A 26671-nucleotide genomic window follows, 5' to 3' on the forward strand; every position below is an offset into this window, starting at 1 on the left:
TGGGTGGAGTGCATGGAATGGCATCCATTTATACCTCTGAATATTATAGTTTATGAAACCAAAAGCTTAAGAAACAGAACTCTAATCTACCTCTTATCTGCAGCCCTTCTAGTTACTGCTCTTATATGTTGCTATATTATCAAGTATTTGTTAATGCTTTGTTTTATGAGAAAGGTGGTGTGTGTGTTATGTAACTATAATATATAATTTATAGAACCAAAACATATGTATAACAAAATAGAGCAAGAATTTGACATTAGGGTGGGAGATTAGAAGGGTATGGCCTTTAGAATTTGATCTGTAGTATTTGATTTTCTCTTGTTAGCACACTTTCTGTGAGACTTGGGGAGACTCCCTGAGTTTACATATATTTGTATAAGCTTGGAATGTGGTCCCAAGGCAAGACAGGCTTGAGTTGCTTTCTCTTCGGAACTAAACATCAATTTGGGAGGCCTGATTTTAAATGTAAAGGGAATGGGAAGGGTAGGAAATGAATTTTTTTTTTTCATGCGCAGTACACTTTCTATTGAAAATAAGCAAGAAATAGAATAACATTAGCCATTGTGGAAATATTTGTGGGAAATTTAATGTTAAGGCACACACTTCTGTCTTCATGAAAACACAGCACTGATTCATTTCTTTGTATGAACTCAAATATCATATGACTTCTTACATATGTGGAGCAGAGCAAACTCCTTCAGCCAACATTGAGCACTCAGTGGTTAATTCTGCTGAGTAGGGTCTGTAATGGTTTCTAAACCATAAGACTCAGAAGTATTTATTGGAGTGTCACCCCTTTTTGTATTTGATAAGGACTTTAGCTACATTTCTGACAAGCAACCTAGGTAACGCTGGTGCTAGTCTTGCTGTGCTGAACAGTTAGAAACTTGGCTTTGGAGTGATTCAGACTGCTGTTTGCACCTTTGTAGGAGCTGTTTAAATGAATTGCTAAATGGAGTTTTCTCCTAGTTAAATGTGGGAAGTGAGGAAAATAGGATCAGAAGTTGCTAGGGTGTCTTTTCAGCTTATCGGTTAAGTAATAGATTGTAATTGCTATTATAAGACAGTGGATCAGGAGAACAATTTGGAATGTGGACTGTGTGATGTGGGTAAAGATGTCATTTGGGATATTCTTATTTTAGGATCTTTGAGAAATACAGGTAGGGACCTTCCTGATTTAGACAGTTGAGAGACATGGGAATCAGACTTGGAACTTTTTGTTCTTCTGTAGCTGAGTCTGTTGAAGTGAGATAAGATTGTCCAGGAGAAAAAGATGGCAAAGAAATATGTAGAAGCTTTTTCTTTCTTCTGCCACCAAGTACATTTTTTTTTACATCTCTTTTTTACCTAGTCTGAAAATTTAGTTCTGGTTTTATTGTTTCTGATGTTCTAATATATATTTTATTTACTGAGTTTTCTCCACTCATGATTATTTTGGCAATGAGGGTTCTCCAGCTTGCTTTTCTAGGCAACAAGATTTCCTGTGGAGGAGCCAACTTGGCATATCCTGTCTGCCATATAAGTTTAAATGTCAGGTTTTCTTATTTCAGAATGAGAAGTTTCAGGGGAACTTGAAGCTGCAAGAAAAATCTTTCATCAGTATTTGTATAGGTACTAACTCATTGATGTGCACACATTCTTAGATTTGAACTGCCGGTTTTAATTATATTTGAGTAAAATGAAGTTTCATGAAAGGACCAAGATAAAAAAAATTGGATAATGCGTGGAACAAAAGATAGTTTAAAATGTAGGAGCCAGGTGTAGTGGTACACACCTTTAATCTCAGCACTCAAGAGGAAGAGGCAGGCGATCTCTGAATTTGGGGCCAGTCTGTTATACATTGTGACTTCAAGGACAGCTCTCGCTATACAGAGAGATCCTTCAGAAACAAGCAGCTGTACACATATATGCATACATATATACACACACACACACATTATACACATATAAAACAAAAGTTACAATTTGCTTTGTAGGAAGGATTCCTATTCCTACATAATTGGAGCAGAATACTAAAAAGTTTTATTGAAAATTTAGAACATGTTTATCACAGTTAAAAAAAATAGGTTAGCAAGCAGATTAATGTGAATATATTCCCATGTTAGATCTTGTTGAAGTTTCAGAAGTTCAAATTGGAAAAGTTAACCAAATCTAGAACAATTGACATGAAAATAGAAAAGGAAAAAGATAGAGTGAAAAGAGAAGTGGTCTCTGTTTTTTAAGCAGCAGGAAGAAACAATCAGTGTAAAAGATATTTTGGGAACTTTTCCTAAACCCATGTTTCCAGGTGGAATAATGGGGTTACCAGATGATTAGCAGGCTAGTTTGAAATGATAAAAGACAGGAAAGATACTGCAAAGGAAAGATAAGCAGGGTAATCAACAGTGTCTCCTCTCCCCTCTGACCCTAGGAATGAAAAGTGAAATCTTATTTCAGAGTGCAATAGAGGGAGTATAGAATTACATCCCTCAGGTCGGTAAAGCAGTGAAGTTTAAGCTTAGAAGAACTGAGCCTGAGTCTTCATAGGGTTTTTTGGGGGTCGTGGGGGGTTGATCTTGTTTTGTTTTGTTTTTGAAACAGGGTTTCTCTGTGTAACAGCTCTGGCTGTCCTGGAACTTGCTCTGTATACCAAGCTGGCTTCCAACTCTTAGAGATCCACTTCCCTCAGCCTCCCTAGTGCTGGGATTAAAGACATATGCCACTGCCTGGCTGCCTCCATAGTTTTTAAAAGAAAGGTTGAAAGAGACATTTCAACAAAATTAAAAAAAAAGAATTGAAGAAATGCTGATAATTCCTGTTAACTATTGGTTATATTGGAACAATACCCCTTCACAGGGATTCTGAACATATATTCAGTTAAACAGATTTGTTGCTCAAGAGCAGAAAGAGTCTTTAAGCCTAGCAAACAAAATGGGCTTATGATTGGAAACCACTATCCTTTGCAGAGAGAAGGGATATGGGAAGAAGAAAAAAAACCTGTTGATAATCTTTGTTGACGGGTTTCGAGGCTGATTGAAAGGAGGCAGGAGCAGAGTTTGCTCTCTGCTCATTTCTTAGTATCAGGTAGTAGGACTGTCAAAAAGGCAGTTTTGTTAAGATACTGTCAAGTGAGTAAATTCTGAAAAGCAATGGTTCTCAACCTTCCCAATGCTGCGACCCTTTACAGCATAACCATAAAATTATGTTTCTTATTAATTTGTAACTGATTTTTGCCACTGTTACAGATTTATAATGTAAATATCTGTTTTCTGATGGTTATAGAGCATGTCTGTGGGTCTTTCACTTTTAAAAGGGTCATGACCCACAGGTTGAGAACCAGTGCTTTAAAGACTTTTCATAGTTTGAGTGTCTTAGAATTTTTCTTCCTTACTGGTCTAATCTCTAGTTTTTACTGGTTGTTTGCTGTATTTAGTAAGTGCTGCCTGTTGATTTGATTTCTCCATTTGTGCAAACGGTAAGTTATAGAAGTTCAGTTCTAGGTAGAACATTAGGAGATAGAGTGGGGGGACACATGCCCATTTTTATCTTTTCGAAGTTTATTCAAATATTATGGTAATTTAAGGACTAGTGCCTTAGGCTTATTATTTAAAGTCCTGATACATAACACTGGTTTTGGTAAACTTATCTGAAAATGGAAACGTGCCTCTTGAATTCTAGGCAAGTGCTTGCCCAAGCGTAGAATCTTTATTATCTTTATTTGCTTCCAGAAGAATTATTTGTATATGTTGCCCCTTTGGTAAAGCTAATATAATCCTTGAACATGAGAGGAAAATAAAGAAGAGCTGACTGTATTTGTCTAGTATAAATGTTAGTATCCTCACAGTAGTAGACTGTCTAGGTGTTGGGCCTCATAAGGCCCAGTGTAACTTCTTAAGCCTAACTTGAGTTTGGTGAGCCCTAGTGTAACTTCCTGAGCCTAGCTCGAGTTTGGAGATGTGTCTCTAGTTACTTGACCTAGGCCTGCCTCTGCCCAGCCACCACTAATGTGACAGAATACTTTTGGCCCTTGTGTTCTTTGCTCCACCTCAACCCATTCCAAGCTTCTCCAACCCCATCACAACCCTATATAAGTTCCTGCCTGATACCGTTAAATGGGATCCTGCTTTGACAGACTCCTGACTCATGGGTGTGTTTCCTCGTTGGCCATTTAGGAGGGCTGGGTCATTCACTCAGGGAAAGCCCCAAGGAAAGCCCAGCAGGTCGGGCTCTGCCCCTTCCCTTTCTGCATCTAGAGAACCCGGCATCTAGGTAATACTTAGTTTTTTCAGTTGGATGAATCACTTTTTATATACTATATTATTTTACTCTTATAAATCCTTATTGTCAATGGACAATTTAGTATGGGGTTTTATGTGTGCGTGTGTATTTTTTTTAATTTAATCCTTATGTTTTTTGTGGATTCAGATGTTCTGCCTGTGTGTCTGTCTACCACATGTGCAGTTCCTGTGGAGGCCAGAAGAGGGATAAAATTTTTTGGGACTGGAATTAAAGATGGTTTGTGAGCTACCATGTGGGTGCTTAGAATTGAACTCAGATCCTTTGGGACCCCCTGTCCCCATATTCTTCACCACTGAGGCATCTCTCCAGCTCTAAGTTTTAGTTTTAATAGCTGGCCTATTTTTTTTTTTTGTTGGCATGATAGTATATTTGGTTAACATTTTATAGCATTGATTTCCCTCCTCCCTCTGCCAGCTTGTAGTGGTTATGTTATATTCCAGTGTTGCTTAAAAATCCCCAGCACTCAGGAGGCAGAGACGGGCGGATCTCTGTGAGTTTGAGACAAGCCTGGTCTACAAGAGCTAGTTCCAGGACAGGCTCTAAAACTACAATGAAACCTTGTCTCGAAAAAAACAAAAAAGAAAAAAAAAAAGGGAAGCTTTCAGGGAATTAATGGCCTCTCTGGTTGTTCAGATTAGTCATAGACCTTCAGGGAGCTATTTCTTTCATACTTTAATTGTGAATCCATATTATTTAAGCTGAAGAGAATTTCAATTAATATGTGTATTGCTTTCTTCAGCTAATTGAGGATCATACAGGATTTGTTGATTTAAGTCACTGGTTCACCCCTAGTTGCTTCTTGCCTAGGATTTCTAATTCTGCTTTTGCCTTCCAAGTGTGGCATTATAGGAATGTACCTTAACCCATTTAATTTAATAAACAAATGTAAGTTGTATTTTTTTAATCAAAGACTTTTTTCTTTTTTGTCTTGGGTCAGGGATTCTTTGTGTAGCCCTGGTTATCATAGAACTCTGTCTGTAGATCAACTGGCATGGATCAGAGATCCACCTGCCTCTGCCTCTCAGATGCTGGGATTTAAGACATGCATCACCAAAGTATTTATTTCATGGGAAGTAATTTACATGTGATTCATTCCTCAGGAAAAATTGACTTGGTATTAAACCAAACTTCTTGAGTTTAGAGTAGTGCCTTTTTCCCCAAACATTAGGAATATTTCTTGTCTATTTTAACCCATGAAATGAATACTAATAAAGTTAGAAAGACTTCTTTTCCCTTTCAGTTCTGAATATATGCTATTCCATGCACAGGGTTTTGCTGCTCATGGATCACAACATTTTCTGTATTAGTTATCTCTGGTTACCAAATAGCATAAAACTCAGTGACCTAGCACAGTTTTTTTCTGAGAAATCAGGGCACAGTGTTGGATGCATTCTCAGCTTTAGACTGTTACAAAGTGTCAATTTAGGCACAAAGTGCCAATCTAAGCTGAGCCTAGAGTCTCACCTAAAGATCCAATTGGTTGGAGAGATTTGCTTTATAATCATGGCATTTTTGGCAGAATTTAGTTCAAAGCTTACTGGACCAAGGGCCTTGTTTTCTTTCGACAATGAGCTACTTTACCAGGCTGAAGAAGCACCTTCTTGGTAGGATGCTTGTCCAGCATTCAGGAAACACTTTGTAAAATAACCTTTTCTGTTAACTTCTTCATTTTTCCTGTTTCTGTAGTACACATTTAGTTTATTTGATCTTTGCCAAAATATTATTTGCTTATATATTACTAGACTGTTTTTCAAGTCTTGAAATAGTCAAAACATATCTACATAAGTGTGGGGGTGTTTTCAGAGTGCACAGGATAGCTTTAGAATCTGTCTTTTCTTCCATCTTGGATTGTGGGCTTAGAGAGTTGCCACGTGTCCTGCAAGTGCTTTAAACTTGTGAGCCATCTCATGAACCACGGAAACACTTACTTTGTAAGTGCAGATTTAGTGTAGTTCTAGATCATATGGTGGCTGCGTAAAAAAGAGCAAGGGTGGTATTATAATAGAAAGGAAGTTCAAACAACCTCTTTATTCAAAGCATACTCATTTCCCTTTTCCTATTGACGCTATAATTTAGATTTGTTGTGTACTACCGACTTGTTGTGTTTTCTTTACATTCTCTTGTCCTCTGCTTTCTAATTAGAGTTAGTTTCGTAGATGATGAAAGGCTATCACACTCGCTCTGACTTCTGAGTGGATAGGGTTTTAATCCACTAACTGCCCTTATCCTACATACTCTTTTAATACCATTTAGTGTGGTGTACGTGCGTGCATGCATGTGTCACACGTGTATAGTGAGTAGGTGCACATTATAATGCATATGTGCCCGTCAGAGGGCAGTTTTGTGCAGTTCTTCCACATGGATTCTGGGAGTGTTGTTAACAGTTTGTGCAACACTTTCCTTTACCCATTGGGCCACTGCCCTGTCCCCTGTTCTACCCTGGAGCATAGATTTTTCTCGCATTTACAAATGTTTTTTCATATAAGTTAGCAAATTTCCTGAAGAATTGAGTCTATTAGCTATTTTAACTTCAGTCATGGTCCATTTTAATATGAGTACAGACTTTTCTTACATCTTGGTATTTTCTTCTATCCTGTTTCAAAACTCTGTCTAGATACCAGAGTTGCATTTTGTTAATGTTGTCTCAGTTACCTCCAGTCTATTTCAGTTTCTCTGTCTTGTTTCTCCTTGTATTTTTAAAGATTACTGACTATGTGGGGTTTTGGTTTTTGTTTTTTTTTTTTTTTGGGTAATGTTGTTGTTTGAGTGTTTTGCCTGCATGTATGACTGCACCATGTGTGTGCACTGGCGATAGAGTCCAGAAGAAGTTGTCAAATCCCCTGGAATGTTACAGTATGATTGCTGGATGGCATGTGTATGCTGTGAATCAAATCAACCAGTGTTCTTAACCACTGAGCCATCTCTCCAGCCACCTGCTAAGGTGTTTTTTTTTTAAATGTCCCTTAATTTCAGTTTGTTTCAGACATTCATTAGATTAAAGTTATGAATTTTGCCGTGGCTGTAACAAAATGTGTTTATTTGTCATAGATCAATTAGTATTAGTGATTTTAGTTTGGATTACTTGTTTGTGTTAGTGTCTCTTAGGTTTCTTTTATCTATCCAGTAGTTTAAGTTATTTTTTACTTTTTTTGTACTTTACTGGTTTTTTTTCCTAACTCAGCTATTGTTAGGAAGTGAGTGATCATTTACTCACTTTAAATACAAGCTACTTTTCTTATCAAATTAAAAAATTAGATTTTGTGAGGTAGTAGTGACCTGTGCTTCTAATCCTACACTTGGGAGGCAAAATCAAGCAAATCTCTGAGTTTGAGGACTACCTGGTCTACAGAGTGAGTTCTGGGACAGCCAGGGTTACCCATAGAGACCCTGTCTGGGGTGAAAATTAGATCTCTTAAATTAACAAAAAATATTTCATGTTTGTTAGCTGCATTTGACTTTTGAGTGTTTTGCTTTGCTTTTTTTCCAGGCACTTGCCTCAGCTGAGAGCTTCTGTTCATTTTTTTGCTGGGTGCTATGGTTTCTTAAATGCCTTTGTGGCTCATTTGCAGACTTAGGTCTGGTTATGGAAATGATACTAATGGTGATAAGCCTTCAGATCATTAGAAGGAAAATTGGCAGTTTGCCTATGATACAAAAGAAGCTGCAGGGCCTCCTTTGGGTAGTGGAAAGAAGGAGTCTTAGCTCTGTCAAAAGAATAGGATACTGAGGGTTTCTCTCCTCAGGCATACTTCTGGTCCTGGCCTGGGCTCTTCTTTCATCTCTCCAGTGTTTTTGGCTTAGCTTGGGGTAGAGAGCACTTAGACTACATGGTTGTTTTCCTCAAAGACTCAGGAGCTTTCCTATATCAGTGTCTCTGCTTACTGGATGTATTTTGCTAATGATGGAAAATGGGGGAAGGATTTTTCCCTAAGTTATTTTTTAAAGTGACGGTCATTAAAGTAAAAATTTAATTTTCTGAATCACTTTGGATTATAACATAAAAGAGTGTCTAATGACTTTCTGCATAAATAATCCTTTCATAGGTGCACTGGATGGTGATCCTTTGTATGTAAATCATATTTCCTTCAACTTTCTTTAGCACATGTAATTGCGATGCCAGTTGTGTGCTAAATTCTCATTTTATAACAATTGTGTGGTAACTCCTCATTTTATAACAAGTCAATGAGATCATTGGCAGCCTATCATTTCTGAGTCTCATCTTCTGACCTGTAGCAGATAGCCTACAAATACCTTCTTGTGAATATATACTTTGAGACACAGCCTTACCTTTTGGTAGTGTAAATGTAAGTTTTGTTCTCTCTGTCTCATTCCCTTTTTGTCTCACTTGCTCTTTTATGGGTTGTGTGTGTGTATTCATGTGTAGGTGTGTGTATGCTTATCAGTTTTCACCTTGTATCTTGTTTGAGACAGTCTCAGGTTTTTAACTAATAGTGCAAATGCTAGGCTAGCCTCCAGGAATTCTCGTGTGGTTTACTGATGTGTATTTCCTGGCTGTCTTTTTGTGCATACAGGGATCAGAACTCAGGTCCTCATGTCTGAGAGGCATACACTTTACCCATTGAGCCATCTCTCAGCTTTATTACTGTTTTGAAAGAAATGGATTATATATTTTGGGGAGACAAGTTTTCTTGGTGGACTTTACTAAGCACTGGTAATTTCCAATTGTATTCCCATCCTGAATGATCCTTATTGTATCCAGGAGCATCTATCTCAGTATCTATTTGAAGTTCTCATTTGAAAACATCTTAAATCTAATATACTCCCTATTTCTTTGCTTGCTCCTTACTTTTTCTCTATCTTTTAGAAGACAGGGTACTATGATGTTTCTTTTTTTAAAAAATCATGTAGGTATAATTGTTGTATTCCTGTGCATGAAGAATTGGGGAGGGAAACATTGCATTTCACAACATGCTTGTGGAGGTTAGGGGGACAACTTAAAAATTGATTCTCTCCTTATGTGGGTGGGTTCTGTGGATCAGATCTTCTCATCCAAGCTCCTTTCTTCACTGAGAAGCCTTGCCAGTTTAACATTTCTCTTCCTTTTAATCTAGTTCATCACTAAGTCTTGTGTCTACACTTTAAATATTGGTTCAGTTTCTCACTGACTTTGCCTTTTTAAAAGTTATTCATTTTGTCTTAACCTTCTCAACTTACTGGCATTCTTGGTGCTCTTATTTCAATTTAATGATTATTTATTTATTTATTTATTTGTTTGTTTGTGAGACAAGATTTCCTATATATTTCTGTCTCACTTAGCGCTCATGGTTTTTATGCCTCAGCTCCTCAGGTGCAGAGATTATAGGTGGTATGCCACCAAGACTGGCTTTATTTCAGATTTCAAACCAGTCATTCACTGTTAGGAAAAATTAACTTTTTATTTTTGTTTTATTGTGTTGGGTAACCAGCACACTATTATCTTAGCTTTCAATGATTTTTGAAATTCCACTCATGTAAGTTTTTAGCTTTTTGTTGGACTATAATTAACATTTATTCATAGTAAAATGTTCTAACATCAATATTTTTTGAAGAGTTTGAGAGGTGTAAGAAATTTCAGGTGTGATGTGTGTTTCGCCTTGTCCATTTTGCTTCTGAAATTGATGTTCAAAAATAGAGTGTATAGAACTGATTCTTTCTGTTTTTTTTTTTTGTTTTTGTTTTGGTTTTTCGAGACAGGGTTTCTCTGTGGCTTTGGAGCCTCTCCTGGAACTAGCTCTTGTAGACCAGGCTGGAACTCACAGAGATCTGCCTGCCTCTGCCTCCCAACTGCTGGGATTAAAGGCAGGCCCCACTACCGCCCGGCAGAACTGATTCTTTGGGCCAGCAAAATGGCTCAGTAGGTGAAAGTGCTTGCTCAAGTGCGATGAGCTGATTTGAACTCTGGAACCTATAAGGTAGAAGGAGGAAAGTGATTTCACAAGTCGACTGCCCCCCCCCCCCCACACACACACACAGCAAAGGTTTTTAAAAAGAGACCAGCCTGGTCTACAAGAGCTAGTTCCAGGACAGGCTCCAAAATCACAGAGAAACCCTGTCTCGAAAAACCAAAAAAAAAAAAAAAAAAAAAGTGAGGAAAACAACTCTGAACTCACCTGGCATTATCAGTCTTTTATTCTGCGTTCTGGGCTGCCATGGGGTCCTTGGTGTCCTAGTTAGAATACACAGTCTAAATTCAGTTTTCTGTGGTTTTTATGTTGAACTTTTGATGTACTTGTCTGTTTACTAAGAAAAACATGTTATATTCTCCTATCATGAATTTACTATCTATTTCTTGTAATTCTATTTAGTATAAAGTTGTGTTTAGTATAGTTAGAGCTTTTGGAAACTTGAATGTACTGTTTATACCATTTAAATGTCTATCTGTAGCAGTAGACTTTATTTCGGATTATTGAATATTTTGTCTGACATTGTTTGGTCTATGTTGTAATATGTTTCTGCTATTTTTTAACTTTTCCTTGTTCGTGTGTTTTGGATTATTTCTCATAAATATGTAATATGAGTTAAAAATTCTTTAGTTTTCATTTTCATGGATCAATGTACATTTATGGTGACTCCTGTTATAAAAATGTAAGTATATTTATGTTCACCCTGTTTTCTAATCTATGATTTTTTAGTCTTCTCATCTCTTAGATTAGTGTGAATTTTTTCTTTTATACTTTATTATCTCTTTTTCTGTCCCCTGAATTGAAAGTTTATAAAGCTTTATAAAGAGAAATGAGTTAAGTATGCAATCTGTATATTTTGGTGAATCTTTAAAAGTTGATTACAGGAGCTGGAGAAATAGCCCAGGGTTAAGAGCACTGACTGCTCTTCTAGAGGTCCTGAGTTCAATTCCCAGCAACCACATGGTGGCTCACAGCCATCTATAACCCTTTTCTGGCCTGCAGGCATTTATGCAGGTAGAACACTGTATGCATAATAAATAAATTCTTTTTCAAAAAGTTTATTATACTTCAAACTGAAGCATTCTATTTCTTTTTAAATAATACATTATTCTCATTGTAACTGATTGCCTGTTATCATACATTCCTGTCTAATGTAGCCCTCTCATTCCTGTTCCCCCTTTCACCCCCTAGAATAGCAAACAGCCCCCATTGGAAGATAGTCTTGGGTCTTCTTTATTCTTGATGTGAAAAGTTACAGTGTACAGAATGTGAGAATAAATGATGAACATTTTTTAACCAAACTCATTTCAGAATTATAGTGAACTCTTTTTTTAAAATATTTATTTATTATGCATACAATATTCTGTCTGTGTGTATATCTGCAGGCCAGAAGAGGGCACCAGACCTCATTACAGATGGTCGTGAGCCACCATGTGGTTGCTGGAAATTGAACTCAGGACCTTTGGAAGAGCAGACAATGCTCTTAGCCACTGAGCCATCTCTCCAGTCCTATAGCGAACTCTTAATGTGCCTTTAATCTAATGCAATGTTGGCTCCATCTCAGTCAATAAAAGCTTTTAAATTGGTATATCACACTATTTAAATATCATTGGAACGACTAAAAAAAAACCCATAGTATTCTTATTTTAAATCTTTGTAGGAAATTAGGGAAGTAAAGAGGATATAAACTACCTTGAAATAGTCTTGTTTTTGGAGTTCCTTATTTAAAAGGTTTGTAACACTCATCTCACTGTGATACATAGAGATAATAATTAGTAATTGAAGAACTGTGCTTAGAGATGATTTGCAGTATATGTTCCTGTAGTTAAAAATCACTGCATAATGACTGTCTTCTGTTATAATATCTTTATTTATTTATTTTTTCAGGAGAGAACTAGAAACAAGCAATAACCACCGTGTGGAGATGTCCTGTTAAACGACAACACTAATGATGCAGACTCTGGAAATGCCTAAGACGTCAGAGAAGACTAAGTTAGCAAAGCTTTCTTTCTGCTTAAGGTGACATCTTTGAACATTTTAACACGAGATTGACTCTTCTTGTAATGGTTTTCATCAACGCATCTGCCCTTATACTCTCACCAAACACACTTGAGAACTGTAACTTCATCAAGCACTTTCTGTCCTGAAGCTTTGACCAGTACCTGCTGTCTTTTGTAATTATGCATCCTAGCTAAGGCACAGAAGACTGAATGAATGCAAGGATTCATTAACTCTTTGAATTTGTTAAGTACTAACAGTTAACCATTAGAAGTGGTTCAATGATGTAAGAGTCTCACTGCTTCAACCTTTTCTTTGTTGTAGTTTTTAAATTGTCAATTTTTAGCTATTTGACAGATTAAAAGCAAAATAATCATGCCATATTTAGTCCTGGAGTTGAAGTCTGAATGTTTATGTGAAAAATTATTGTAGTAAACTTTTAATATGGCAAAGCAACCTTATGCTCTATTTTAGCCAAAAGAAACATAATCTAAAATTATATTAGAATATTTCCCTTGTCTTCAAACTATTTGGTGTAACAGAATATTGATATGCAGCTTGGTGGACTTCACCAATTAATGCACACCCCTCCCCAATTATATGTACACTGAGAATGTGTATTGGTTTGAGGGATTAATTATTTTGTTTCTACCACTTAATGAATCTCAACATTTTGAGTAAATGTACCTCAGTCTAATCAGACTTTTTATGACCTTTATAACTACATTTAAAACCCTTCAATCCTGTTTCTGGGTGTTTGCGAGCGGATTGCTATCATGAATTAAAAATTTATTACTCTAGGTACTCAACTAGCTAAATAAACATAGTTCTTGTTTAGCAAGCATATACTGTTCCTCAACTCTTCAGCTTTTGCAGTGTCCTGGCATCCTTAAAATACTTGGAAAATATGGCCTTGATCCATGAATTAAATCAGTATCTAAGTGAATGTGTTGATGTTTTATTGATCAGATCTATATAAGTGGGAATACAGCATATAACTGGGTATTCTTATAATTACCTTTTTAACATCCTATTTTTTTCATTAATTACATATCAACATTAATTTTGTATCTTGAAACAAATTGATTTTGTATAATTCAATGTGTTGTGCATCTGTATTGAGTGATTTGATGGCATAAGGTTATGAAAATAATGTCCTGCCCCTTATCTTACTGTTTTGAAAGGAGAAAGCTATGTAGAATGATATGTTAAAGGTGAAAATAGCAATACAGTAGATTTGAATACCTTGATGTTTTGCGTTACTCCATTTATGTTTACATCGTGTTTAGAAATTTTCATTTGCTCTCGTCTTTGCTCACTTCAACTTGAAAGCCTCGTGATGGATATTTCTTTGAAACTTTGATTTATATAATTTTTGTACAATGTTTTAGAATGTGCAAATATTGTATTTTTATTAGAATACAGTATTTGTAGATAACCATAGCTACTTCACAGTTACTTGGTAGTCCCAGTGTGGTTATGTCAGTGTTTACTGAAGGGAACATCAAAATGTTAATGGTATATTAAAGAATGAGAACTTTCATAAAGGAAAATTGCACCTATTTTACCTTTTTGAGACTAAGCCATGAAATCTTGTAACGTGTCTCTTAACTATTTATAATGAAAATTGGCATTTGGGTATAGCCAGCACAGCAATGTTCTATATCCCTAAGATTGTATAGGTAGGACATTTCAAAGATGACACCTGTCATTCTGGAGCTCCTACTAGAGAAAACTGTAAAAGGGTGACCTTGTCGGAAGGAGCTGAGTCCTCCCCCTGAGGTTCTCTTTTTCTTGGTGCTTTATTAGCAACTCTGGATATTTTTATAAAACTAGTTACATTATAAACTAATTCAGTCTTGTTTAATTTACATTAGGTTTTATGTAAGGAATGTCATCGAAATACCCAACGAGCAGGCTTATTGCAGTAGACGCAGACAGGGCCAGTGTAGCTGAGTCTGTTCGTGGTGAGAAGAACATCCCAGTGCCTTTAACCTGAATTTCTAATCTTAAGTGAAATGGGTGCAGCATTCCTTTGGGAAAAAAGCTTCCACTTGGTAATTTTGTGTTTTTCTCACCTAAGTATTCCCCAAAGCACCAACCTTCTCTTCCTTCTTGGTCAGTCAGTATATTACAAGATTATTTTTCCATAAAATGAAATCATTACAGGTTGTCTCTAGAGTACAACCAGAGGAATGTTTCTTAACTGCGGGGACCAAAAGGGAGAGAGCCTGGGCTCTACAAGGGTAGATTTATAATAAAATGTTTGAATAATCTTAAATTAAGACATTATTGGTCCCGTGATTTCTTGCTTAATATTTTTCCAATTTGTCATTTGAATGATTCTATTAAAGTTATGTGGGTATTTTATTTTTAAAGGTATTATAGTTTGTATATTTAACAGTAAGGGGGAAAGTGTAACCAAAATTAGTATTCTCTCACTATACATATTGGTACTTGAAAATTCCTTTAAAAAACAAACAAAAAACTCAGCCTTTTAGTGCTTAATTCCTCATTTTAACATGTGATCTTTTAATTGAAAAGCTGTGTTATTTTTGAGTACCATGCATGAGGGGTTAAGCTGATGTTCAAACAGTTTGCAATAAAAAAACCCAATCAGCTTAAGTCATTCAATCATTTCAAGTGCATTCTGCATCCTTTAAAAGTAAGTTTGTGAGATTTTAAGAGAATTGTGTTTTCATTAAGTTTTGCGTATCTTTTGTTATGCCATGTAAATTCCCTTTTTCATATGATTAAAGGAAGGGTATGATGAAATGATTAGTTCATACATTCACTTGTAGCAGTTATCAATGAGAATTTGAATTTTGTCGTGTTTGGGTTTGTTCATTCCTGTGAATGATGGTACAGTAGGTGAGATTTTTTTTTTTTTGTTATGGTACCGAACTCACCATTTGGTCCTCTTTAATCTTTGAGGGTTTCAATAAAAATTGTTCACTCATATCTGTGTTCTTTTTATCTTTATAAATATGTCTTGCTCTCTAGAAGTTTTTTTTTTTTTTGCCTATTACAGTTTCCCTGATTGGCAATTGCATGTAAGTTACTCGTTTTTGTTGGTCATTTAAATGAAGTGAATTAAAGACAAGAAATGTCCCTTTATCTCATGTAAGCAAACTGTTGACTTACATGTTCTTAATACTTAATGATAGAAAAGAGGAAGAGAGGGGCCCCTCCCCTTTAAATGTAATAGGAAAGTAATGGCAGCCGTCTAAAAACATATCTCCTTGGCCCCAAGGAATGCTTTTCTAACAATTTTTACATTTTCTTTTAGAATTAAGGAATTTATGTGGGTGGTCATCGTAATTCTGAATGGTATGTTTTTTATTAGCCTAGCTCTTTTTAAAACATTTATTCAGGCCGGGTGGTGGTGGTGCACACCTTTAATCCCAGCACTAGGGAGGCAGAGGCAGGTGGATCTCTGTGAGTTTGAGGCCAGCCTGGTCTACAAGAGCTAGTTCCAGGACAGGAACCCTCCCCCCCTCCAAAAAAAAAAAAAAAAGCTACGGAGAAACCCTGTCTCGAAAATCAAAAAAAAAAAAAAAACCATTTATTCAGGTAAGAAAAGTAAAACTTTAGTTTTTTATTCTCAAAACTGGTTGTGTGTATACAAAAATGACTGCCTGTGTCTGGTGCATCCACCTCCGTAGCAGCAGGAGCCTGGATTTGGTCATCTCCCCAAGAGAAAGTGTGTATTTCATCATTGTACATAGAACTGAGGTCAGCCATTCCTCACCTGCAGTTAGAACCTGATTATTTTTCACTGATCGTCTCAGTTTGAATTTGAAAATTCTGTTCTAGGAACTAAGATATTCTTAGGGTTAACTGATCAAGGTGGTTTGATTTTTTTTTTTTTTTTTTTTTACATTCTGTTCATTTTGAGACACAGGATAGATTTGTATCTAGGGGATGTAGAAATACATCACGTGAGTTTGATCTAGCTGGTGCCCGACACTGAGCCAGTCTGTTATTAGTGTGCAAATAGAATGTAGCTAGGAATGCATTTTTCAGATTTTGTAGCATGATTTATTTAGATAATTAGAGAATTTTGATAATTTGTAGGCTATGGTAGTATATAACAATGTCAAATGTTTCTCCTTTGAAAGTAAGTTTGGCCACCCATACGATTTTTCTGTATTGTATTCAGAATATTGAACACATGTCCCCAAAACATGTCCATTTTTTTTTTGTTCTGCCATTTGACAGTATCTTTTTATTCTTCATAAATCAGGTTAGAGCAGTTTTACAGAAAATGTGAAAAGATCTCAGAGTTCTTAACTACCTTGTACCCAGCTCTCCTAGTTTCAGATATCTTAGAAATTTGTGAGTATAGACCCTTCACTTCCTAAATGACACTTTAAAACTTTCCTTAGTTTTTACCTAATGCTCCTTTTGTCAGGATCGCCCCAAGAACACCGTGGCATTTCTAGTTTTCACATCTCCTTGGTGGTTATTTTTTTTTTGGGCTTCTGTTTAATGATGATGATCGATACTGTGTAGAATGTTTCTCCTCTGGAATCTGGCTGGTTATATGGTTTATAAGCTTGAGGGAGGAGGACTACACATGTGAAGGGCTTTTCTTTTTCTTCCATATATCAAGACTGAATACAGTAACATGCTGTTGATGTTGACTGCCTGAGATGGGTTTGTCAGCTTTCTTATGTACAGTGTACTTGTTTCTTGTGTATGGTGCCTGAAGTTAAACCTAAGAGTCTAACACATTCTAGTAAAATACTGTATGGCTGACCTAATTAGCTTCTCTTTGTCTTGTGAGACAAGGATGTGTTGGCTAACCCTGAACACCAGCTTTTTTGAATTGAGAAGTAGCTTATAAGATTGTGAAGCACACCCCTGGGGTGCCTCTGTGAGAGCGAGGACTTTCCCAGGTAAGACTTGAGGTCTCAGATGTAATAAAAGGAGGAGGACAAAGAAGTGTAGCCATCTCCACTTCCTGGCCACTGTGATGTCACTCCTCTGCCATGATAAATCCAGGAAGCAGAAATGTTTTGTTTCCTCAGGTATTTGGTCACAGTATTAGAAAATGTCTAACTAAAGCACAGGGTCTTTGTGTGACTCACTCTGCCCTCAGATTATCATCTGCCCTTTGCCTCCTTCCACGAGTGCAGCTGTGCATCCCAGTGCCCTGCAGGCTGCTACTCTATTCAAAGGCAGCCACAGTTCACATTTGAGTGGAGAATTGGTATACTATATTTTATGCAGAAACATAGGAATCTTAGTTATTCACTCTCAGTTGCTGAAAGCTTGTATGCCAGTATTTCCCCTTTAGAAAGATACATCACCTCACTTCCTCTACCCTTTTCAAGGGGACAGCAGAGATCTTTGAAGGAATTTTCATAGGCCTTCTACCCATTTCAAGTGTAATTGTATGAAGAAGCAAGGATTTTACTAAAGGGGTAGAAGATAAGCAAGTGTTAGGTCATGGGGGAGGTTGTTCTGGCTATTGTATGTGAGTAGGAAGTGATAATCATTCAGCTTTTGCTGGAGAAAAATCGGAGGTAGGAGATGTGTGCTGTTGTAATTGGACTGGTGTTTCCCTTTAAAAGGAAAAAGTGAAATAGTGTAGCATCTTTTATAATTGAATCTTTTTTATATGCTTTTAAAAATCAACATAGCATTTGCACATGTTTGTGTGGTTCGTGATATCTGTCTATAACATGTAACAATCAGGTGAAAATAGCTGTCATGTCTGTCATTCTGACTTAACTAACCATTAACTGTTGTCAGTTGTAGCTTCTTTACTGTGTGATAAGGCAGTGGAGTGCCTAAATGACAGAATCAAGGGGGTATTTGTAGAGAAACCACCTCTCTTCCCCACTCTTCCCAGATTCTGATAAATCACCACTGTTTTATGCTCTCAGAGGTCATGTAGATTATGCGGTATTTGCCTTTCTGTGCCTGGCTTACTCTGCTTGCCATAATGTTGATGAACTTCTTTTGAACATTCTAAGGTGATTTTATTTATGTATTTATTTATTTATTTATTTTTGATTTTTCGAGACAGGGTTTCTCCGTAGCTTTTGGTTCCTGTCCTGGAACTAGCTCTTGTAGACCAGGCTGGCCTCAAACTCACAGATATCCGCCTGCCTCTGTCTCCCGAGATTAAAGGTGGTGATTTTATTATAATGGGCAAGAGCATGAGCTTTGTGGAGGTGGATAACTAACTAACTGTTCCTGGAATCCGAGAATCCTGCCTAAGTCAGTCTTTATTTTCTGGTGGGTTAAGAGAGCAAATAGTAAAATAATGATAATAAAATTTATTTCAAAATTATTAAATGAGATAAATATCATCATGCATTTGGTTCTGTCCCTGGGCTTTATGCCCTCAAATGTTAGCTATTAGGTCTTCCCACCTCAACCAATCTGGATTAGAGTGGGTCTTACCACTTCAAATGATTTAATTAAGAACCAAAGCCCCTCGCAAGTGTGCCTAGTCATTTGGGTTTTATTTAATTCCATATGCAGTCAAGTTGACAACCATGGGTTGCCATCACAACAATCAAAGTTAGAAAGTGAGATTTTGACAAAAGTTATTCTGAATAGCACAGTGATTCAGGTTTCAAAAGACAAGCATGTCACACTGCCTTTGCTAGTTTAGTAACTTTGATGCTCAACTTAGACTTCACTCTTAATTGAGTCTTTAGATAATTTGCTAATAGTAATGTCAGTAGTGTCAAATTTTACAAAATTTACATAATTTGTGGCGATGTAAAGTTAATTATTCTTAAATATTAACTGGTCATCTCAAGACCTTTCTACACACCAAGCAAACCTGAAGATGTTTTCTTCCTGTGGGTTAGGTACTGGCATTCACTATGACATTGTAAGTCAGAACAAAGAGTAAAGCACTGCTTCATTTAGTGGAATGACCGGGTTGTCTTCTGCATTCAGCCTGTTGCAGCATCTCTTGTCACATGAAAGGAAACACGTAAAGGAGCTCAGTGTGTCCCTTCTGATCCATCTGGCACTGGGTCTCCTTTAGAGAGCTTTGTTAATTATGTATCCTGTTTGCTTCTGTGGTATGGTGGTGCATAGTCTTTACACACACACACACATACACACACACTCTGTCTCTCTCATTCACTCACCCACATACTAAATTTTTAGAACATTGATCATGGACTGCACCCCCAAATCCAACATCCCCAGTTCCCATATGTGGAGTAGCCAGGCTTCCAGACATAAAAAAAGCTGGGTGGTGGTTCTTTGATCCCAGGACTGAGCAGGCAGAGGTGGCGGATCGTGTGAGTTTGAGTCCAGCCTGGTCCACAGCAAGCTGCAGGACTGTCAGGGCTATACTGAGAAACGTTGTCTCAAAGAACCAAAATAAATAATACTAAAATGAAAAAGTTGGTCTCTTTCCACTCTCAGTATAGATGGATTTTCTTTGGCAGTTCTACTGGATAAGTTCCACCACACCCAGGCCCTCTGGCCGTCGTAGCAGTGAACACCCCCTCCTCTTGATCTTGCTGTACCCAGTCGCGTGCACTTCTCACTGAGAATATCCGTTCAGTGGATTTGCAGTCGGCTTTGGTTGCTGGTTTCCCTTTTCCTTCCTACCGTCTCACCACCCATCCTCACACCTCATAAAGGTTTAACAAGCAAACGCACTTTGGATTTTCCTATTCTGAAATGTACAATGTTATTCAGACTTATTCTGACCTCATGGGTTCAGATGATCTTCCTGGCTCAGCCTCTGAGAAGAGCAAAGACTTACAGGTGCACACCTGCTGTCCTGATTTGTATATTGAGAGGGACTTTTGTGAGAGTAATATGGATGTTACTTTAGTCTTGCTTTTCCTTTGATAACAAAAATGACTACCCAGTGGTCAAAAGAGTAAAAATCATTTTTCTAGCTTACGGTGTTTTGGATAAGATTTCCAGTCAGGAGTCATGTCAGGAGCTAAGCAGTTCTGTGCAATTTGACGATCTGTAAGGTTAAAGAAGACTGGATTGGCAATTTGCCTCCTGACCTACACATTCTAGTAGGAACTTAAATACATGATCACTGTTCAGCCATGTCCAGGGTTTGCCTCGGTCCCAATTATCTCCCAGCTAGTGACCACAACAGGACTGTAAGCCTAGACTTTCTATCTCCCTCTTCAAAGACAGCTATAGCAAGATATTTTCAGTTGTTGACTGATGTGTCGTAAAACAGAGAATGATTTTAAAGTTGGTAAATGGATTAATAAGAATGACTCCTGGTGGCATCTTGAAGATCAGCAATAGCCCTGGCTCTTCTGAGAACTTCTGTTATCCCTAACTTGACTACTGTTTGTTCTTTTTCTGTATCAAAATATAGACCCTTGCAGTAGACCGTACAGATTCTTATTGCAGCCAGTGACTTCAACAATGACCAAGTTTGTTTATATAAATTAAGCATAGATGTTGATCGTTAGGAACCCAGCCAGTCCTTGTTTGTACTCTAGCATACAGGAAAAGGACTGAACCAATGATACAGGAACAGGCTTCAAAAAAAGTGGCAGGCATTGCAGGAACTTTGTTTAAATTGGCTTAATCTGGCTTCTAGTTTTAAAAAGATAAATCAAGCCACAGTTACAGAAATGGACAGCAGAGGGAGCTATTGAGTCTTGATTGCATTTTTATATTTGTTGGATTTTTTGTTTTTACTTCAAATTATGCTTTTACAAATTTTATGTTTTGTGTATAGGCATGTGGATGTGTGTGCATGCACCTGTGTAAGTCAAAGTGTGTGGAGGTCTTTGGTATCATTGCACAAGAATCTATCTGCCTAATTTTTTGAAATATCTTATTGACTTGGTGCGCACCTCTTTTTCTAGGTTGGCTTGTCAAGGAGCCCCAGGGATCTGTTTGTGTTTGTAGTGGTGGAATGACAACCACATGCTGTGATGTTTTTTTGTTTGGTTGTTTTTTTATCTTTATCGTGTGTTCTAGGGATGAACAGCTCCCTCTGCTGTCCATTTTGCAAGGCAATCACTTTACTTATAGATAGGTATTTACTATCCAAAATCCAATGTTTTGATTTTAACTTTCTCATCTCAATTATCAATATCCAGGAAAATTTTATCTTGAAGACTATCAAACTATATATAAAATAAAGCTTTTTCCCATCTTCCCTGTTATCATCATCATCACTTCTGTAACTATAATTGGTGTCAGAAAGGTAATGGTAGATTTATCCAGATTTTAGCCATGAGTTGATTACACTGCATAAATCTGGATTATGAAGGTCTGCTGCTCCCTGGCATTGTTCCTGGTTGTGATTTAGTTGAGATAGGGTATCCCTGTCTTGCCTAGGCTGGCATCTGGTGTCTCACCACATGCTGTTCTGTCTCAGCACCAAGTAACTGATACTATTGATGGAGGTGCTTGGTAGGAGTAGTAATCTCAGGGGTCATGCAGTAGGACATAATTGCTTACGTAAGGGCCAGGAAACAAAGACATTCTCAAGGGCTTATTCCAGTGACCTAAGAACTCTTATTAGGCCCAGTTTACATATCCTACCACCTTTTAACATAGCCTTTAAGGTAGATCCTAAAACTACCATAAAAAACACAACCACTGATAATGGTGATTGCTTCTTTCATAGGGTCTTGACACTTATCATAAAACATCATGTTTTCTTTGAGAACATTTTTCAAGCTTCTCTGTATCATTTACTCTGAGCCATGCTCTCTGTCAAGTACTTGGATAAGCAATCCTGTCTATGACTGGATACTGTAGCCTGCTCACATGTCTCCCAGAGCCTTCTAGTGGTTTTAGGTGAATCTAACTGTTGGCTTCAGGCATCCCGTTGGGAAAACAGTTATAGAAAATGCAGTAGCCATTCAGGTTGTTTATGTTTACACTATATTTTTTTTTAAATCTAATTAGCAGGAAACCGGATTTTTAAACTTTTACAATTGTATTTCTTTGTTTTGTGTGTGTATGTGTCTGGCTGTCCGAGAACATGGCGCACATGTGAACTCAGAGGACAACTTGTCCATGCTCTCCCACCATGTGAGTCTTGAGACTTGAACTAAGGCTTGGTGGCAGGAACCTTTACCGGCTACGATGTTTCTCCAGTCCAGAAACCATGTGCTTGTTTATTTTTTCTGTGGCCACTTATGGGCGTGAGGATTCATCTTAGAGAAAGACAGCAGAGAGTCAAGGTGCTGCTGCTTCAGGGAAACTGGTCTTGCAGGTTTAGCAGTCACCCTCTGCAGAGGCACTTCTCACTGCTGCCTTTTCATGCTTAGGCTTTGAATTGGTAGCAGCATTTGCCTACTCTCAGAATCTTCTCAACAAAGATTTCTGAGTGAACAACGCATGAATCAACCCATGGCTTTTGTCCAATTCTGATAGTATCTAATTGTTGCCATTTATGTAGAGGAATCTAGTTAGGCTGTTCCTCCTGCTTCTTCAGAAGCACTTTGATCTACAGCTAGCCGACCTGGCATGCTTCACTTCTGACTTGCTTCCTGCACCCGGTCCTGCAATGCTGTGAAAAACTACCACCCCAAGGTGAGTGAAAATGCGTGGCAGAAATAGATACTGTAAAAATTCAGTGCCAGCTGCTGCAGTTCCTCCCAGCAAGGAGCTGAAAATGGGCTTGGTGTTAGCTTTCATATTTTTTGTCACCCCCACCCCCTGCCTTACCCTTTGCTTTTTATCAGCAGTCAGGCTAGTGGTAGTATCTCATCTTCTGTTTTAAACCCTGTCTACTTGTCTCTGAGAGCAAATTAAAGGTCCACTTTTCTCCATATCTAAGATGGAGTCAAAGAAAGCGTGCCTTAATAAGACTGAAACACAGCTAAGAGATCAGTTCACTCCCAAGTCACCATGGCAAACCTTTGCCAAGAAGGTCATTATGCCAATATAGTAGAAATTACTTTCTGTAGTGTTTTTGTTAAACCTTTTGGGATAAGTAAAAATGGTCATTATTCTTTTATTATGCCTGCTTTCCCACTTTTGGAACTAGAGATGGTCTTCCACGTGAATGAGGCCTTCCTTGGGACTGTGTAACCAGAAGAACATAGTGGATGCGATAACCTTACCTAATGACCCCAAGATTTAAAATGCCTGTCAGCTTCCAGTCTTGTAATTTACGGATACCCTCTTGGACATATGTAAATCTGGCTGTCCTATGCTTGAGCTCACATGATACTGCGTACATAGAACCGCACCCATCTCAGCTTCCAAAAAACCCCTCACAGCAGAACATCCCTGCTGAGTTTACTCAGCCTACAGAAAGGTGAGAGGGTATAGCACAGTTGCTTCCTTAGGTCCCTACATGTGGTTTATGTGGGGACCACAGAAGTCATTTCTTTAAACTGAGTTGCTCCTGATAGAAACCAAACGTAATCGGTCACATCACATGGATCTGGCTTTGGGATGAGCAGTAACAGGAAAGAACTTAGAGAAATGGTAAAGAGGAAGACTCAACTCGGGGAAAGAATTAGCATAAGATGAAAGAAAAAGGGTGATCTGCGGTACTGGGGTCAGAAAGCTTGGCAGGAATTTGGTCAAATGGAAACTAGCAGCTGTAGTTTGAGAACTTCTGCCATAGCTCTTGGCATGTGCCTGTTGTAAGAGCTGCGGGCCTCTTCCCACAGCCTGGTTTTCGGCGCCTGGCTAGCTTATGCCCCAAAATAACAACACACAAACTGTATTCATTTAAACACTGCCTGGCCCATTATATCTAGCATCTTCTAGGCTAATTCTCATGTATTAATTTAGCCCATTTTTAATAATCTGTGTAGCACCGCTAGGTGCGCTTACCAGGAAAGATTCAACATGTCTGACCTGGCGTCTGCCTCTGAGAGGAGCTATGGAGTCTGAGCTCACTTCCTCTTCCTCCCAGCATTCTGTTCTGTTTACTCCGCCCACCTATGTTCTAACCTATGAGGGCCAAGCAGTTTCTTTATTTTTTAACCAATGACCTTCCTCCATCATGTGCCCACTACATAGTCCTTTACATCCCCTCAAGAATGGTATGAATATTCCTGTGAATGAGTGAGGTAACTTATAGTAAAGGAAGTGAAGTCTTCCTCCCAGCATCACACCTGGCAGGCTGCGAATTCCCATTTTATCACATGTAGGCGAAAGGATTTTAGAGTGAATCCCTACCAGTCAGGTCTGTCATCATGACCCACATGTCTGGTGAAAACCACCGATTAAAGGACCTTATACATGTGGGCAGGACCTCCTGGCAAAAGGGACTGTTCTTTACCTTTTGATAGTCAAGGACCATCAGGACAGCAGTGACTTTGATTACGACTGCTAACACGAGCATGGATGAGAGGAGATTTACAAAACTGTGCATGGGCAACATTATGTTGATCCATCATTGAATAAGAAGTCTCCTCCCCAGCAACCAGTTAACTGCCAGTAGCTTCTCAGAGAGGTATGGGTGGGGCCTCATGTCCTCCCCCCAACCCCCGCCCCACAATGCTAGGAATAACTATTTAAGCCTCTAAATCCCCAGGAGGAGAAAGACCTCACTAACTTCTGAATTGGTAGGTCCAGTCTTGGGCATATGGTTCATTATATTATATTGTGCAGGTTGCTTATTATAGGTCCTGAGGGTCCGTGGTTTACCCAGATGACAGCTTCCTGCATTACCTCCTCCTCTTTCTCTGGCTCTTAAATTCTTCCTGCCCTCTCTTCCATGATGTTCTCTGCTCTTTGAAGGGTGTGATCTAGATGTCCTGTGTAAGGTTGAGCAGTTCCTTATTCTCAGCATTTTGATAAGTCTCTGCAGTAACTGCTGTCCAATGCAAAACAAAAGCTTCTCTGACCAGAGCTGATATTAGCACTAATCTGTGGGCATACATGAATAATTTAGAAGGCAGTCTGAGGGTTACACCATGTCTACTTAGTTGAATAAAAATGGTGGCCTGCCACTTGAAGGCATTTGCTACTTGCTAATCACAGTAGCTACTCTGTTACTTCACAACCGCTGCTTTTCTTTTAACATTAGGACTCTGCTTCTCTGATCTTCTGATGCAAACTGAAGGCCAGTGCCAGGAATCCTCCAGGCCTTCAACACCAGATTTGTACTAAGACAAATCAAGATAGGCGTGAGTCTCCGTTAACTCTAAGGTATTACCTAGTTCTAAGAAAAACCACAAACTGAGACCATCTATGCTCCACCCAGGAACTAATGTCCTAGCCCAGCACACACCTATCACTTTTCACCAGGACACTCTAGACAAATGTTAGCCAATCATTGGTCCTGAACCTTAGAAATTCCTCACCCCTACCTTTGCTACTATAAAAACCCAACCTCAACTGAACTTGGGACTCCCCAGTCACTTCAATATGTTGGATATGCGGAGAGTCCCAGTTTGCAAACTTGTGTACAAACTTTTACATACAGGAAAGAAAAAGAAGACCTACAGTCTTGTGGTAGACTTGGCAGCTACCAGATTCTTAGCAACTGTTGAACTACATAGTCCATATCGTGGAAACCAATGGGATAAATTCTCACTAACGCATCAACTACAGCAAGAGACAATTGTAATGATCTATTCTGTTCCTTTAAGAGATAAGCTATGCCCACTCCCTCTTCCCTTTTGCAGAGGCAAGCTGATCTTCAGCTTCTAGCCTGAGTCCCTTCCTTTCTGTCTCCCTCTCCCACTCCCCTCTTCTCCCCTTTTCCCTCTATAACCCAATAAATAAATATACAACCTCACTCTGCATGGCGTGCCTTTTTGTCTGTGTCTTACCTGCTGGGCCTGCGGCTTCTTGCCTGAGACTCATCCCTCGTGGCCCACTGCAGCCATTTGGGGAACTGCGCTGTCCCTGCCTGGTACTGGCTGCTCTCGGATCCACTGCCCACTGCCTTCTGCCACTCGGGGACCTGCGGTGTGGTCTCATGGTCCGCTGCCCACTGCAGCCACTTGGGGATCCATAGCATTTTACTTTTATCATAACAATAATAGCTTTCCAACTCCCGTCTATGACCTCTGTGGCCTCAGATATTTTACCAGGGCACAATGTCAGGCAAGGTTTTCCTCCTGTGGAGTGAGCCTCAAATTCAATCACAGTAATACCCCTGTAATAGACATGTTACCACTGCACCAGACTGGCCAGTCAGTAGTGTTCCATGCAGGGCCCACAGCTGAGTAAGGCAGTTAAGTTGTCCTTTCGAAGCCTGCATAGCACCATTAGATACTATGGGGGACACAGTGGGGGCCAATTTCTGAGTTCTAGGTTGATTTCTCCGTGTCCTCTTACCAGTGCATGTGGCATCTTCAGTGCTAGGATCTTCCTATCTTGCTCTGGTTAGTAACTAGTGGGGGTAGTGTAATGGTTTCAGTAAAATGGTGCAGTTCCCCAAGTGCAGCAGGAGCCCACTATGGGTGTAGGTCCCAGGCAGGTGGGAGGCAGCAGGTAAGAGACATCAGTGGGGCAGCTGGTCCCACAAGGAGCTGTGGCAGGTGAGAGACAGATGGCTAGGCATATTTATTTAGTGGGTTATGGAGGGAAAAGGG

The 26671-nt window shown here is 38.6% G+C and overlaps 1 protein-coding gene across 2 annotated transcripts in view; it reads left to right on the forward strand.

Moving 5' to 3' along the window:
• The window catches only part of Ythdf3 (YTH N6-methyladenosine RNA binding protein 3), a 33413-nt gene extending 18275 nt beyond the window's left edge, over positions 1 to 15138 (forward strand). For both annotated transcript variants that reach the window (XM_041667464.1, XM_041667466.1), the window contains one exon: positions 12069 to 15138. In XM_041667464.1, coding sequence (XP_041523398.1) covers positions 12069 to 12092 — 24 coding nt within the window. In that variant the 3' untranslated portion in view covers positions 12093 to 15138. The remainder of the gene's footprint in view (positions 1 to 12068) is intronic.
• Positions 15139 to 26671: the final 11533 nt, after the last annotated feature.

Source organism: Microtus oregoni, unplaced genomic scaffold (genome assembly GCF_018167655.1).
Source record: "Microtus oregoni isolate MIOR12 unplaced genomic scaffold, Mior012 000017F_ref0000208, whole genome shotgun sequence".
In the NCBI taxonomy this organism is placed as follows: Eukaryota; Metazoa; Chordata; class Mammalia; order Rodentia; family Cricetidae; genus Microtus; species Microtus oregoni.